The sequence below is a fragment of the Xenopus laevis genome, chromosome 1L, assembly GCF_017654675.1.
Source record: "Xenopus laevis strain J_2021 chromosome 1L, Xenopus_laevis_v10.1, whole genome shotgun sequence".
In the NCBI taxonomy this organism is placed as follows: Eukaryota; Metazoa; Chordata; class Amphibia; order Anura; family Pipidae; genus Xenopus; species Xenopus laevis.
The window spans coordinates 211,422,899-211,440,725 of NC_054371.1; the positions used below are offsets into that span (position 1 = coordinate 211,422,899).

Below are 17,827 nucleotides of genomic sequence, written 5' to 3' on the forward strand. Positions count from 1 at the left end.
GAGCATTTTGAGGCTCCTCCGAGGATTGTGAGTGGGATTATAATAACAGGTTCTGATTGCCCAGAAGTAGAGACGTAGGGGCCGATTCACCAAGGGTCGAATATCGAGGGTTAATTAACCCTCGTTATTCGATTGGGAATTAAAATCCTTCGACTTCGAATATCGAAGTTGAAGGATTTTAGAGCAAATAGTTTGATCGTTCGATCGAAGGAATAATCCTTCGATCGAACTATTAAATCCTTAGAATCGAACGATTCGAAGGATTTTAATCCAACAATCGAAGGATTATCCTTCGACCAAAAAAAGTTAGTCAAGCCTATGGGGACCTTCCCCATAGGCTAACATTGAGTTCGGTAGGTTTTAGATGGCGAACTAGGGGGTCGAAGTTTTTTCTTAAAGAGACAGTACTTCGACTGTTGAATAGTCGAACGATTTTTAGTTTGAATCCTTCGTTTCGAAGTCGTAGTCGAAGGTCGTAGTAGCCCATTCGATGATCGAATTAGCCCAAAAAACACTTCGAAATTCGAAGTTTTTTTACTTCGAATCCTTCACTTGAAGTTAGTGAATCTGCCCCTTAGTGTACAGATCTAGGTTTAGAGATTCTACTCAGGTTCCACAAAGGAAAAGGGTTGAAGCTGGATGTACCTTCAGAAAATGCTAATGTACATGTTCTTTTACCTGTGGGGACTGATATTAACACAAGGTTTTGTGAGTATATGATTATCCACTGTTGCTGTAGGATATTGTTATCTCTGTATGAACATTGCATTGCAAAGATTCCTATTTAATAAATATGTTCCTGATTAAGTTATAAGAACCACTGGCACCCAATTATTGCACCCTGCACAAAGTTATAGTTACTCTACACCCTGCCTCCACACCGTTTGCGAGGGCTTACTCCCTAAGAATTGAGGTCTCATCCGGAGTACAGTATCGAGAGTGGAGCTCATAGTTAGAGGGTGGTGCACTCAATTTATTATAGCGCTACACATATTTATGTATGGGAAACCTATTATCCAGAAAGCTCTGGAATGTATCTTCCATAAAGTGTGTTTTAAGCAAATAATTCTCATTTTTAAAAATGATATCCTTTGTTCCTCTTATAATAACAAAATAATACCTTGTACTTGATCAGAACTGAACGACGTAAATACATACAGGTGGCAGAACAATCCCACTGGGATTATTTAAAAGTTAGCTTTTACAGGGGATACATTTATCTCATAAATATGTATTTGCTACCAGAGATTTGCACATGTGTTTCAGCGACAATAATAATTATGTGATGTTGAATCTGCTGCATCACAAAAAAAACAATGTATGCAAATATGTAAGATTATAATTTCAGAATAGGGGCCTTGGGAAAATGGCTCATTATAATGCATTCATGCTGAATAGCAAAGCCACACTTGTTATCATGCAAATGAAAGAGGGCTGAACATGAAGGGAGTTCTTGGCAGTAATTATATTGTATTTTGAATCTTGCAGGTTTTACTGGGACCTGATTATGCTCATCATGATGGTCGGAAATCTGGTCATTATACCAGTCGGAATCACATTCTTCACAGAGCAAACAACAACGCCATGGATCATCTTTAATGCGGCTTCTGACACTGTATTTTTATTTGACTTGTTCATGAATTTTAGAACTGGAATTGTAATTGAAGACAATTCAGAGATAATCCTCGATCCAAAAGTCATAAAAATGAATTATCTGAAAAGCTGGTTCGTCGTGGACTTCATCTCCTCTATTCCAGTGGATTATATCTTTCTCATTGTAGAGAAAGGGATGGATTCGGAAGTCTACAAGACTGCTCGGGCGCTCCGCATCGTCAGGTTTACAAAGATTCTCAGTTTGCTGCGATTGCTGCGACTTTCCAGGTTAATAAGATACATTCATCAGTGGGAAGAGGTAAGTCAGCAACTTTCCAACTATTTTGGATGTTAGTTTTAAATTTAACAATGCCAGGTTTCATTGATGAATTTTCATTCATTGGAGTTACCAGAGTTTTGATCATTATGGCCTTTTGCACTCAAATTCTAACACATAGGGGGTTATTTATCAAAATCTTTCTGATCATTTTTCTGATAATTTTATTTAAAAAGTCTGAGCAAACTAGAATCCACAATTAGGGATGTAGCGAACTGTTCTGCTGCGAACTAGTTTGCGCGAACTTCGACTGTTCGCGTCCGCCGAATGTTCGCGAACGTTTGGGAACGTTCGAATTTTGAGTTCGCGTTCGATCGTTCGACCATTCGACCATTCGAATTCCTTCGACCGCTAAAAATCGAACGATTTCCATTCGTTGGAACAATTGTAAGCATTCGATCGAATGAAAAGCATTCGATCGAATGGCTTCGATCGTTCGATTCGAATGAAAATCCTTCGATCGAATGATTAAAATCCTTCGATCGTTCGAATCGAACGATTTTAGCGGGTGTTTGAAGTTCGCGAACTGTCCGCGAACGTTCGCATTTTTTGCCGGTGTTCGCGAACGGCGTTCGTGAACACCAAATCGGCAGTTCGCTACATCCCTATCCACAATGTGACCTTATTTATTATTAAAAAAGCAAAATTTAATTGTATGGGTTAACACTTGATAAATTCAGTGAAAACCAAATCGCTCCATTTTTTGGGCATTCTCCCGAAAAGTCCGAATTTTTCAGATTTTCAGACCATAAATAGTTGGATTCCAGGGCAGACCACAGAAACTGATCACAGTAAAACTCGCTAAATCCTGCAAAAATTCGAATCCTACATTTTTTTTCTGATTTTTACTTGAATCACTAGATTTTTTCGTGCTTCTTCCCGAAAAGTCAGAATTTTTCAGATTTTTCCCAGAAAAGCCCTATATAGTCGGATTTTCGGGCTAATTCCAGTGCAGACCACAGAAACATCCAAATAGAATAGGGGCTAGGGTTGGGCGAATCTGAGCCGTTTCGTTTCACCAAAAACTCGTTGCTGACGCCCATTAAAGTCTATGGGTGTCAAAGAAATTGTCGCGCAATTTTTTTTGACGAGCGTCTTTTTTTTTTGACGCACACCGCCATACAAGTCTATGGGCGTCATTTCCGCGGCGAAACAAGGTGAAAAAATTCGCCCATCCCTGATAGGGACCTCTTCCATTGACTTATATACAACCCTGGCAGGTCGGAGATGGAATATTTTCAGATTCTGACTTTTTCCATCCTCTGGGTATAATAAATCTTGAAAAATGTGAGTTTTTTTTTCTTTTAAAATTCGGATTTTATAGTAAAAAAAATTATTTTATCATTTGGCAGAGCATTCTGTGGATTATGTAGAGGATTCTGTGTTTAGTCGGTGTCTGAAATGGTGGATTTTCTACAGCCCTAATTTAAATAAAAAATAGTGCAAAATACAATGACTTTGGCTCTGAGAACATTTATATTCTATTGTGTTTGTAGCCTGGAAGCTTGTAGATGAATGAAAATAAATAATCCTTTAAATTAATGCCTTTTAATTGCTAATTTTCTAAAACAAGATCCTATATCCTGTGTACAATAAATGAGAATGACAATATGTGTTGAAATATCAGTCATAGTTACACAGATACAGAAGGGTGCTCATGTACAATAACTGTAAGAATTTACAGTATATGAGCACAAGGATGACCAACCAGCTCCCAAAGGTTGTCAGATGAGTAGTTCTTTCATGTTTTATGTCTTTTATGTTCTATCATTCTCCCAGGTGTCCCCTGTGCCAGTTCTAGGAGGACGCATGCAATGAACAGAGAGCTCTGAAAAAGTTCTGTACAGCTCATGCAAACAGTATCCTAGTCTGGTGGGGTTTTTTTAAAGGAGAAGAAAAGGGCCTCTAGGTGGAAGCTGGTTAGCAACTAGGATCACTGGATTGTGCCTAACAACTTGGCATCCCCTAGTTATTTTACCTTTTCTTTATCCTTCATGAAGATCCACTGTACACAACATGGGTACCCAATTTTGGGCTAAAACTATCCTACATACTATCCAGTGATCATGTACATGCAGGACTAGGGCATGAGCAGACAGTGGGTGGCCCTGCAGTTCACCTTCATAACAGAGGCCATTTTCATCCAAAAGTGCAATTGTGGATTGAATCTGTCTTGTTTTTTACCCCCAATGCAGCATTTTTAATACAATCTCAACATCGTTGAGGCAGAATGAATAGTTGAGTGTAACTGAGCCTGTATTTTGATGCTACCAGAGCCACTACCAGAGCTTGTTGACATCATGGACAAGTTTCAATTGTGGGTTTTTTATGTTAATTTTTAAAGTAGACTGTGATACTGTTCTTCATACAATGTAACCATTTCAATACTTGAGCTTTGTGTGTGTTTTCATTTTGCATTGGAATGAGCAATCTGTTTTTGATGTTGGATAAATGGCAGTGGCATGTACATTGGTCCATGGATTCTCAGGCATTTTTACTGAGGTAAGACCAATAGTGTTGTTAGCAGAGAAACACTTTGTCTCTCTGATGGGTTTTTGTAATTGGTGATCTGGGGCTGGTCTTAATGGGAATCCACCAGAATAGGATTGGACGGATTCTCAAATCCGTAGACCAGGTTTTCAGGTTGCCCTAGGCCTGTTTAATAGACCTGATGCTGAGCAGGAGGTGTTGTTGTGTGTTTGAGTGACACAGTCTGCTGGAGTGCTCACTGTCAGAAGGAAAGAAAAGCATTTTATTTTGTGTTAGCCAGGAGGCTGGATTTTTCTGTTGAACTGTTATTTCTTCTTCGGTTACATTCCCCCTGCGAGGGGAAATTCTGCAGCTGCTGGAAAATAAACATGGGCAGGACACCCTAAAACTGATCCTGGTGTGTGGAGTCGCCTCATTTGCAGCCTACCATCCAGTATCTATCTATCTATCTATCTATCTATCTATCTATCTATCTATCTATCTATCTATCTATCTATTATCTATCTATCTATCTATCTATCTATCTATCTATCTATTATCTATCTATCTATCTATCTATCTATCTATCTATCTATCTATCTATCTAATCTATCTATACAGATAGATCCCAGTGGTGGTCAATAAAAGAGCAACCATGTTTGGGAATTTTAACCTTGACAGCTAGTAAGTTGCAGGTAAAACTTAGTCCCTGTGTGAAATGTATAATAAAGCAATGGAATTTCTTAATGAATCAGATGAAATTTGAGTGTAGGACTGGTCAGACCAGAGATGATTTTAATAAAGTTGAACAGCTTAAATATATGTACAAATAATCTCTGTTTTGTTTAAAGAGGAGGGCATTTTGGTGAAATTACCTCTTGTCTTTGTCTGTATGAATTTTGTGGTCACAGCCTCATTGCACCCCGCCTAATGGTTAAAAATTATTGGTGAGCACTTTCCCTTCTTTGGATAAGGTTTGCTTCCATATTCTGCCAAAGGGTGCTAATCCTATTAGTCTGCTCAATGGTATGAAAAAAGCCGGCTCAGGAGCTGTTAATACCACTTGCCAAGACCTCCATTCGATTGGGTTAATTTACCTTAAAGCGATGCTGGTGGGCAGAGATGTCAGGACTTGACGGGTAACCTTGCAATTGTATTAATCTACTGTCACCAATACTGCCCATTTCTCTTTCAGCTGGATAAACATTTTCACTTTGGATATTTATGTTGAACAGACATGGGGGATTTCAGCCTTCTCCGCTTCTCACATTCAAATAAAGCCCATCCGTGCAGAAAAGCCATTTCCATACTAATGGAAGATAAGAGAATATTAAGAACATTAAGCAATGTGTACATTATATTGTCCACTTAAGATGGTAGTTAGTGTTGTGATGGATGGATTTCCAAATATATCTGCATTGAGCTACATTTCATGGATTACAGCAGTTTTCCTTTGCACCTTTAGAGAAATCTCCTTAATGATAGGATGAAATGCCCGGCTGCTACACACTGGGCTTCCTTTTATTATTTCTAGGCTGTGTGCACCCTTATGTGTGCAGAGAAGTTGGGTGTGTCGAAGCCAATTGGGAATTAAGTAGGTTCCGAAAAAATCTTTTTTTCTCTTTTTGCACCCTACTCTACCATCAGCACCTCTGGCCACAGGTGGAATGCAAAAGCCTGTATAGTATTTTCATGAGGAGTGCATAGGAGCTGACACAGAGACAACCCCCTTCAACCCTCTTCCTATTTAAAATGCAAATTAGGGTTCATGGGCTCTACGGTAGGTTGCAAGGACAGGGCTGCCTTGGATAGATGTAAATGATGAACCACATCACATTTATTGTATGGCCCCACAAAACTTTCAGGAGTTGGCCTGTTTTGCCAATATATATTGAGATTACTCATTAGTGCATTGATCTCAGCTCCAGCCCCAATGTGTGTGACCACACGCAGTCTGATCATATTCTACTCAGTGGAGCTGGGGCACTGAGTAGATCTTAATCTTAATTTCCTTTTTACACTGTAAAGTATGTTACTGTAGATTGATGAGGAATTCTGTGTAGACCAAACACGAACAGTCAGAAATAATTGCCATGTTGCTTCCCTAAGGAGAGTTTTCATATTTCATTCACCAGAGCTAAATAATACGGCAGCCTCCACTCCTATGTATAAATATGCAAAAATAGAGAGGAGTTCTGTGCACAGTAAGCGATATCTGTATATATTAAAGTCTAATTAACATTTAATGGGATAAAAAATCACACCATCAATTAAAAACCGAGCAGCGTTTGCTTTACAGTTGTACAGTTTCAGGACTGTAATTGGCTAAGAAAACCTACCTGTTGTATAATGATGTATTGTATTAAAAGTGGGAAGCTAGTGCACGCTCAGGAGGTATAAGTGTACATTCTAGGCACCAAAACATTTAGGGTAATTTAGAGAGATATGTAGAAATATTCTTAGTGCATTTTGGTTGACCTGTCTGTTCTCTAATGTACTGATGAGAAAGTAGAGATAACAGACTGAACTGAACCCTCATCAGGGAGATATGTTAGGGATGCGTCTGGGCCCCCGGAGTGAGTACAATGTATCGCCAAGGATCACTCCCAATGTCAGTCCTTGCACAAAACTTATATTACATTCAAGGAAACGGGTATGGGACCTGCTATCCAGAATGCTCGGGACCTGGGGTATTCTGGATAATGGATCTTTCCATAATTTGGATCTTCATACTTTGTCTACCAGAAAATCATGTAAACATTAAATAAACCTAGCAGAATTCTTTCCCTCTAATATGGATTAATTACATCTTAATTTGGACCAAGTACAAGGTACTGTTTTATTACTAGAGAAGAAGACAACCCCATTGGTTAAATTCACTTATTTAACTGTGTTCCAATTTATACAGCTTTTGTTAGATGCTTGGTATTTAACATGAACTATCTCTGCATGTCTAGCTCTTCTTCTCTCTGGCATTTGGCAAGTGTTGAATACTTGGAGCTGGGGTCCTTATAATAATTATTCAGTATAGTACACATTAAGGTTTGATGCCATATAAAGACATTTGTGAAGCTCCGGAGCATATATGGGATAATATAAATCATTTTGGGGGCAGTTTCCTGCCCATGGACTTCTAGTTGGCCAGCTGTCATTTATCATGTTTAAGGCATTTAAAATAAAGTCAGCTTTACTGTCATTGATGCAGCTAGATCGGCAATAGCATTAGCCAGAGCTGAGAGATAATGTTACAGACAAACAGATTTATAATAAATAAATACTATTTATGTATTATGTGTGAAAAATGTGCATTTTTGGAGAGACTTTAACAGGAGGTTCATTAGTCAAAACTACTATATTGAGCTGTTCTGACGAGTACTACTCTACTTTGTAGATCTGTGTAGCTGTCTCACCCATTTGACATCTTTGGGAGTGAATCTGAATTGAGTTTAATTATCCCTGTCTTTCCCCACTCCTTTGCTGTCTTCAGTTGCGTCAAGTGTCACAATTCAAATGTCAAATTCTGGATTAAAGTTAAGTCCCTTCATGATTTAATTTAAAGGGTGTTGTTTTTTCCCAGCACCAATGAACTTTGGGATGGGATGAAAATGGGCACAGACAGAGGTACAAGAGATAAGGTGAAAAGACTGTGAAGATGAAAAATAAAAGTAAGGGATAAAGAATTTAAGAGAGGATGGTGAGCAGGTCAAAAAGAGAGGATGGTGGGGGGTCAGATAAAGATGAAAAGTAAGAATGGTAAGAGGTAGAAAGTCTATGAGTATTAGAGATAAGGGAGAAGAAACAGAGAGAAAGTGGGGACAGAAAATTATGCCAAGAGAAGAAATTCTGTGAGAAGGGGAGAAGCAGAGAAGGCAGGGTAAGATGTAGACAGATAAAGATGGAAGAGTAGAAGGTCTCTAAGTATTAGAGACAGAGGGAAAGGGAGAAGAAACAAAACAGGACAGAAAAAGATGCAAGAAAAGAAGAGCTGAAGAAAGATATGGAGGAGAGGTAGAGAAGACACAACAGGAAAAGAACAGAAAACAACTCAAGGGAAGAGTAGAAAGTCTGTAATGATGATATATAAAGGAGAAGAGAAAGCGAGAGAAATGGCAAGGCAGAAAGTAGGGACAGAAGTAGATGGTTGTTGTTAGGTTATTTGATTTTGCTTAATACAACAGTTCCAAGGCGCCATTTATACATTTTCCCTGGTCAAGTCACACATGAAGATTTGTACAATATATTGCCAAACTTGTGGTTCGCTGGTAACAACCACCAGTCCCACAGTGGATAAGGATGCTTGGATAATTCCCACCAGCTTGAGGGTCATGGAAAATGTTGGAGCTTGCAACTCACAACAGATGAAGTAAACAAAGTTTGTAAGTTCTTTCCAATGCCTGTGGGAGGGTCAGCCTCTCTCTAAAGTATTATGTGTTGTTCTTCTTACAAACAGCATTCCAGTAAGATGTTTTCTTGAAGTAATGAACACGAAGAGAGACAAAACAGCCTTGTTGTAAATTGAATTCATACCCTAACCCTCATGCTGTGCAGAATCATGATGACCACCCATTAAAGTTGGTTAGATACACTTAATGCATTTATTCTGAATGTGAATGTTACATTGATCTCCTCATTTTAACCACATCAGGATGTTAGTAAAGAATCCCTGCAGATCCGAACCCAAATAAACATTAAAATCCTGCAGAGTCCAAACAAAGAAATAAAAATGTTCAGTCATTTTTGTAACATGCGTGGGTGTCTTGAATGTGTGTACCAAATGCTTTTCGGGCTGCTTCTGCAGTTACGGCTGCTGTTCCTTCAACTTTCACCTATCAGAAATAATCTGGAGACCGTAGGAGACCCAATGCAGCATGTACGCCTGTTTGTTGCACAATTGATTCTGTCACTGTGGTGCCAACGTTTTTTAAATTAGCCCTTACAGAATTCATTTGTAATGCATCACACTGGGACTGAATGTAACCAAAAGTACATAATGTATCTTCTCCAACAAGCAGAAAAAAAATTATAGACTTCTAAATTTACATTTATATTTTTTAGTGAATAGTACCTCTTTAGTGGACAGCACCCACTGTTTTTAGTTCCCGACATCAATATTTCATCATCTAATCCAAGGATCTCCAACCTTGGGGGATGCCAAATTTGAGCTGTGATTGGCTATTTGGTAGCCCCTATGTAGACTGGCAGTGTATAGGAGTCTCTGTTTTATAGTACACCTGGGTTTTATGCAATAAAAACTTGCCTCCAAGCTTGAAATTCAATAATAATCACCTTTGAGGCCACTGACAGCAACATCCAATGGATGGGTGATCAATATGTTGCGTACAAGCCTCTGGTTGGGGATCACAGATATAATTTGTTAAAACAAAGGCTTTAGGGCTCATTTATGAATTGAAGTGTGGTTGCTGACAAAGTGCAGATTGCATATTGACACAATTTTATATGGTAATGTAGAACCCTGATTCTACGTTTGTCAGGGGACCACAGTTGTGTAAAATTTGGGAAAAAGTAAAATCCTGGAGAGCAAAAACTCAAATTGCCGGTGTGAGACTGTGAATAATTGTTGAAATCATAAAATTCAGGGACGTAAACTTGGGGTGGTCTACTGTGCTTTCATCCAAACGTGCTTCTGAACTTCCACATGGTGGTCAATACATCCATCCTGCTTCATTTGATGAATGGTTTGCAACTGTATTGGTTGGCACTGTGGAACTCTGGAACTACTACTACCCTGGACCTGGTGACAGCATCAGGATCCAGCTTAGATTAGATAGATGTGCAATTAATGGGGATCAGCATCTCCATCAAATAAATCAAGGCCATCAAGATGGATCTACTCATTGCTACATGCATTGTTGATGAGGGACAGATTTAGTGATATTTTTGTGCTCATTCCATTCACTGTAGGAAATGTCAGTAGGGGCCAAAAAGATAATTGCGCTATTTGTCACAAGAAGTCACCAAAGACCATGTCAGAAGATATGTTTTCTGCATCATATTTATTAGTGCTCCTGTAAAAGGAATGGCTCTGCGTGGTGAGCAATGCTACATAACATTTTATAATGACATGCCGCCACAGTATCTGTAATACAGGCATTTTCTGTTTCCTTCTATGTTTTGTATTTTCTTTGAGAAAGAGCTTGTTTTTCTGTACAGATAACAGCCAAACGGTCCTTGGTTAATTTCCCTGTAGTATAATAATGGATACAGTATACTGAAAAGTTGTTTCCACAAGGCTGTATTAATTAAAAAAAGTGATAGTGTCACCTTTTAAATCTTTACTCTTATTCAGAATGAGCCAGTGATTAGTATGAGGCTACATCTGTCAAAAGTATGAGGACACCTACTTGTCAACTGTCATATTAATTAATCAAGGTTATTAATATTATGTTGATTTTCTCTATGCTGCTAAAAGAGCCCTTTACTGGGATCTTCTTTTCATTCATTCACAAGAGGTTGGATATTGATTTTGGAGATCAGAGAATGGCATTCCAGATCATCCCACAGGTGTTCATTTGAGTTGAGTTTAGGGCTTTGTGCAGGCCATGTTCTTCTACTTCCATCACAGCAAACCCATTTTGTATGATTCTTGTTTTGCACATATGGTCATTGTTGGTCTAGACCAGAGAGGGTAATTCTCCAAACGTTTGCCACAGAGTCGGAATTGTGAAGAATACCATTGCATTATACAGGGACGCCTATGGCCAGAGCACAGGAGGGACTGCTGTGAGTGGCCCTGTGAAAGATTTGGGCAGATCATGGGAGATATTTGTCATAATGGTGCATAGAGAGGTTGGATCAGGATGTGACAATGCTTGCAAAGGTATATTTTTTGCCCAAATGCATTAGTCAAGTCAATGGGCGTTCGAATAATTTTGATGCGCAACAATTTTTATGCGCACAGATATTCTAACACGCCCAAATTTTTTTGATGCAGCAAATTTTTTGACTGTGAATTTTCTCCTCAGTCTTCTTCTGGCAAATTTATTCGTCCATCACTACTTACCACTCAGGGGGTCCAGGTAACTGGAGGGCATATAATTGGGGCCCACGGATTGCCCCTTTTTGTTCCCGCCCCCCACCGGCCGGTAAAATTTCTTAGAAAAGGTGGCAACCCTACCCGTAGGCTGCACAGTGTCCAGTGCCACATGCCCCGGAGCACTGGGAAGCTGAGTGTCCCTAGTGCTCCCCAGAAAGAGGCTGGCGGCATGCTGCCCCTAATAATTTGCTGCTCTAGAAACAGGCCTTTGTGGCCTCGCCCCAAATCCAGGTCTGGATATTTCACAAGGAGCACTGACTATGTTCATTTTGGCATAGAAATATCATGGAGAGGCTGTTTTTCACCAGACAGACTGGTTTGTCTGGGCAAAAATTGCCTGTCTGGATTTCCAAATTATGAAATCTGGACAGAGCTTTAAAATGAATGTCACGTCGTAACCCTGCCCTGACATCACAGACACACCCCTAGGCCGTCATCCACATCTGTCTCATGACATCATCCCCCCTGGCGTCAACAGACCTGCCCCCTACCCAGTCTGCATGGGGCAAAAAGCAGCCCTAGGAAAGGCATAATCTTTAATAGTACAATATATTCGTATGTACCCTTCAAACATAATGCTTGCATATACCGGATGGTCAAAGCAATCAAGCAATTCAGAATAAGTGCAAGCTGTCTATCTAGTGCATGTTCAGGCAGTATCAAGTACAGTTTGTTGAGAACATGGGGGGGAGGGTATCCTATGCTTGGATAACAGTGCGTTAAGATATTGGTGTCTCCTATTTTATTTATTTATTTATTTCGGTTGTTACAGGAATGGTATTGAAAATAGATTGTAAAAATGTGAATTTATAAGACTCGGCTATATGTTGAGTGCTGTTGATTTAATCAGTGGTATAACATCACTATCCCCAGAGCCCTACTTCTTTGAGATTTCCCCGTTAACCAAATGCCATAACAGAATGTGAGGTTGAAGGCAATTAAAGCTCAGCAAAGATCCCCTGTTGCCTGACTTGAAAGGTGAATTTGCTGTCTCTCTACCCACCACCTAACTACTCCCTAAGCGCAAACTGACACAAACCTGCTCTGCTAACATAGATCAATGCGGGATGGCAGGCGAATCTGATTAGAATTTTTGATATTTCATGGCAGCCATGTTGGAGATCCAGCATTCTAGCTCCTACAAAGATAGCAGTCTGGAAGGAACTCCAGAACCCTACCCACCCTTCTTCACCACGTTACAGATGATAATCCTGTTGTTATTTCCCACTGAGCTTGTCCCTTTGTCCCTTATTGGCTTTTCATGCCCCGCCAATTGCTTCTTGAGCTTAGCAGCACATATTACATATTAATGCATAAGGACCCTGACAATGACTCCAATCAGAATAATAAAACTTTCACCTCAATAGCTTCTGATTCATGCAGTACCATTCATTTTGCCACAATTATGTCAGGCACAACATAAACCCCCCCCCATTAACAGCACAGAATTTCTAGGAGAAATGGGGCACTGTCGGAAAAAAAAACATGGCAATTGCACTCAAAATTGCACTTAAATCATAATCCATAGAAATGTGGACTGTGATGACTGGTTATATAAAGGCATACAAATTTTGCCCTATACCAGTGACCCGAAACAGCTAGATATTTCAGTACATGTTCGGTTAAAGCCAACAGGTGATTTCTTGCTAAGGGTTACATGTCCAGGTAAATATAACCAATTTGTTTACTTAACCCCCTTTATGGGGTTGTCACCTGTTCGCTTTTAACCTGAACAATTCAGTTTTTCTTATGGCTGTTCGGGTCACAACTGCCTGTTTGGGTTTAAGCCTTGTGAAACCCAAACAATAATCTGGCCAATCAGGGTCGGACTGGGCCAGTGGGGCACTGACACTTGTGGGCCACGCTGATCCAGACACACTTCCCGCATGACACTTTGTGAGCTGCCCACTGACCTTGTCGACCCTGATCATGGCACAAGAAGAGTAAGCAAGGTACACCCCAGGAAGGGCAGATTGAGGGGGGTTGCAGCTTGTGTGGGAGTTGCAACTGGGGCAGGGGGCCCAGGGGGGGAATGTGGGGAACACTTAGACAACAGCACCAGAGCCCCCAGTCAGACTCTGTGGCCAATAACCTACTCTGATGTCAAAATCTCACCCACATGAGGCACACACACCTCCCTAAATATCATAACCCTAGTGCCAGATACTGTAGCATGAGTTGGCCCAAGGCTGCCCTGTCCTTACTGCCTGCCATTGGGTAAGTACAGGGCTCCATTCCAGCCTATGTCTGCACTCCTGAACTTGTGTGTCTGAATAAGGTGCAAACTAGGGTTCATCTTAGAGGTGGATGGGGTTCAACTACATTGATTTTATAAACTGACACACTAGTTCAATTACATGGTGCATTTCTGCATAGTACAATATGGAAATCCTTGGAAGATTTGTAAGATGCAAGTGCGATGTTCTTAGTAACTCAAGGTTTGACATATGGTGGCAGTTGAATGCGTGGGAGAAAAGTTGTTGGATAACACAGGGATATTAGGCGTTAAGCTCACAGGGGATTTTATACAAATGCCAATAATAGACAGTCATCGTGACTTATTTTGCCAAATCCTATTGACTCGTCCCTCGATGGCATTTAAAGTAATTATATTCATTTCTGTAGACCTTTCTGGCCTGCTGAATGCTCCACTTTAATAAATTTATTTTGTTATATTTTCCAATAAACTCACAGAGCAGCCGAGACAGAAACAAGATGATGTTTATTTGAGCCCCAGTGAACATGAAGGAAAACTGCTGATATTGAGAAAATGTAATCACTGGCATTTTAGCATCAGTTGTGTGCGCGTACACTGAAAGCACAGTGGGGATTTCACAGCGGGCTGCTTGATAGCACTCCATGCGCTCGGAGAGAAGAGAAATGAAATTATGAATGTCACAGTTGTAGCACAACATCCTTATTAAAGTCGACACCAAGGGGACGTTTTTCACCTCGGTTATAATTCGAATCATCACTAAAGTAGGGCAGAAGAGTCATCTGAAGTCGTAATTTCAAAGTAAAATGGTTAGAATTCTCTCTCTCTCTCTCTCTCTCTCTCTCTCTCTCTCTCTCTCTCTCTCTCTCTCTCTCTCTCTCTCTCTCTCTCTCTCTCTCTCTCTCTCTCTCTCTATCTCTCTCTCTCTCTCTCTCAGGGTGTAACAAGGGGTGCTGGGTGGTACATGGGCTTAGTCAACATGTGAGGTCGATGTCTCTACAATTGGCCTGGTGTCCTGATCCATGGACTTATTTTCAAGATTTCATTTTATAATTTCACAACTGAAAGTGCAGAGGATTCACTCATAATTCAGTTATGAGTTCTATTTAGAGTTTATCTTTAGCTTCCTGCTTCTTTCTGCTTTAGGTTCTGCTGAATGATTTAGTTCTTTGTTGATGTTGATATATTAGGTTTACCTCTGCTGTAGCAACTTGTGATATAATGGTTTTTTTTTCTAATGGAATAACCCCTTGTCAGAAGTCTATTATTTGAGAAATTTCTGCTAATGATACTTCTTTGTGTAAAAGTGTGTACTCTGTGTACTCTCCCCTGGTGGGGTTTGTGGGGGTCGGCGGGGACACCCAACACCCTCCAAGCGGGGACGCCCGCCATGCTGGTGTGCTGCGCTGGCGCCTCCTTGTGTCTTAAAGGCGCAGGCGCGCTGACGTATGATGTCAGCGCGCAATGGTGCGAAATTACTTAAAGTAAAAGTAAAGTACTTAAAGGTACATTTTCTTTTTACACATTGCCCGTTATAGGAGTTTGTTCCTGGTGCTTTCTGAGTGTTTGCTATCCTGTTTGAACCTGTTTTGATTCCTGTTCTGACCCCTGCCTAGCTTTTTGACTATTCTGACCTCTGGATCCTGCCCTTGCCTGAATAGCGACTAGCTCTTCTGCTTAACCCTTCTGATTGACTTCCTGGTTTGACCCTTGCCTGTCTGACTACGTTTATTCTCTGCCTGCCCCGACCCGGCCTGATCTGACTACTCTATTGCTTAACTCCTTATACTACGACCTTCTGCCCAAAGACTCTTGCTAACAGTCGTGCCCCTCTGCCTATCCAGAACATCTAGCCTTGCACCTCTCGTTTAAGTCCTGGTGGCATCCAAGTAGCTGAGGGCTCCTCCCAAGGCTAAAGGCGGTCACACTACTGGTGAAGCACGAGCCGAGACCAGGGTGCTTGGCATTTGTTCTGGTGTTGGGTGCCGACCGTGACAAATACATTGGTCACTTGCTCTCCATTTAGCTGAAATATCGACTCCTTAGTTCCTCCATTGTTGTTGTACATTTTCAATTACATGTAAAATCATCAGTTGGATTTCTGCTTTTTATTAAGTGTGCTTTTTTTTTACACTTGGTTTCACACCTAAGATCCTGTGTTCTTGATCACTCTTCCAATTTACTTAGATTGTTACATATTGGACGGAAGGGTCAGCCCAGTGGATAACCTCCTCTTTCAGCTGTTGCATAGACCAACAACATAAATCACTTAACGAACAATTGGCTTTATAAGTAACAGTTGCGTACAGCCTGTAATCAATATCTCTAGACTATATGCCTAAATGTCCATGTCCCATGTGTCTTTAGCCTCATTATGTGCTGGGTATTTTGTTCATTTGCTTCATACATATTATTTTACAAGTTTGGTTTAACATTATTAACGGATATACACATATATCTATGGGTATCTGAGAAGTGCTTTCTATAGTAGAGATGAATAAGACATTTTGAAGGTTATTTACTAAAATCCAAATGTATCTTATCATTCAAATCAAAACTCCAATACACGATTTTACCTTATTTATTATTAAAAAAGCTTGATTTTATCGGTTCGGGTAAAAACTCAATAAAATCGAGCAAAAACCTGAATGTTCGAAATTTTCATAGGGATCTCTGCCATTGACTTGGACACAACCTCGGCAGGTCTGAGATGGTGGGTTTTCGGATTCGGGCATTTTGCTGCATCAGGCTTTAATAAATCTTGAAAAATTTGAGTTTTAAAAAAGCAAACAAAAAAATTCAAGTTTTGCCCGAAAAAGCCTGAAACAAGAGTTTCATAAATAACTCCCTTTTGGTTCCGGCAGAGGACAAAGAACCTTTGATTAAATTAAATCAATGTCTCTTTTCGTAAATTGTTTCTGAATGTGCCTTACACACAGTACCTGTGGATGATCTAATGGTACAAGCCAGCATTGATACTTGTTTTCCTATACTTATTAAGTTTCGGGTTTGACTTATAAAATCCTTCAATTCAGACTTGAATTACATATATTGCTATTACAGCGGAACAAACAAGTTAATTTACTAAATACATCAGGCTACTTTTACTTAGGCTTTCTTGGCTGCTCCATCAATCAATGTCAGCTCAAGGTATAATCACCATTGCTGTAATCCTAAATTTTAATAGGCCTTAGTATTTGAAGGGCTTCAATGTCATCTGTATAATTAAAAAAATCTATCTATCTATCTATCTATCTATCTATCTATCTATCTATCTATCTATCTATCTATCTATCTATCTATCTATATATCTATATATATCTATCTATCTATTTACTATCTATCTATCTATCTATCTATCTATCTATTTACTATCTATCTATCTATCTATCATCTATCTATCTATCTATCTATCTATCTATCTATCTATCTATCTGTCATCTATCTATCATCTAGCTTTCTTTTGCCCTTATTCATTTCTTTGTGTACTTTATCTATGCATGTTTGTCTACCTACACTACTTTACTTGCTGGAGGTCCACCTGCCAGAGTGGCAGCCAATCTGCATTTTGGATACTCTTTATTAGCAAAGAAAGCACTCTTTGTTTCTGACTCTAGGTTCCCTTTAAGCAATCAATCTGATTGTGGGACAAATTTCTGAAAATCTGAATACATTTTTTTGCAGCGAATTGTCCCTCCTCCCCTCCCAAACAAACATAATTTTTAATATTTTTAAGTTCAGGTTTTACAATTTAGGAGATTCAAATTCAAAATTTGCCAAATGGAAGTGAATTTTCAACTCAAGCTAGTTTATATTTTTTTTCTAAAAACAAATTTCAAAGTTTTTCCATTTTGAGTTTTATGCTAATGTGTTTCATCACATTTTTTTTAAAAACTCAAATTTGAATTCTAATAAATGTGCATCCCCATGTCTTGTTTGAGATCAAATGTACTTGGGGCCTATTTATTGTGTAAAATGAAATTCTCTGAAAAACAGTGTAAAAAGCCGTATAAAATGAATGGCAAATTTATCAAGGCATATTATTTTATTATTAACATGTATTTATATAGCATTAACATATTTCGCAGCGCTGTAAAGTAAATGTGTTTATACAACTAAATCATATGAATTATATACATAACATATGGATTTACATACA

The 17,827-nt window shown here is 39.5% G+C and overlaps 1 protein-coding gene across 2 annotated transcripts in view; it reads left to right on the forward strand.

Moving 5' to 3' along the window:
* hcn1.L (hyperpolarization activated cyclic nucleotide gated potassium channel 1 L homeolog) overlaps positions 1–17,827 on the forward strand; it is a 212,308-nt gene that overhangs the window by 44,948 nt on the left and 149,533 nt on the right. For both annotated transcript variants that reach the window (XM_041569429.1, XM_041569440.1), the window contains exon 2: positions 1,489–1,912. In XM_041569429.1, coding sequence (XP_041425363.1) covers positions 1,489–1,912 — 424 coding nt within the window. The remainder of the gene's footprint in view (positions 1–1,488; positions 1,913–17,827) is intronic.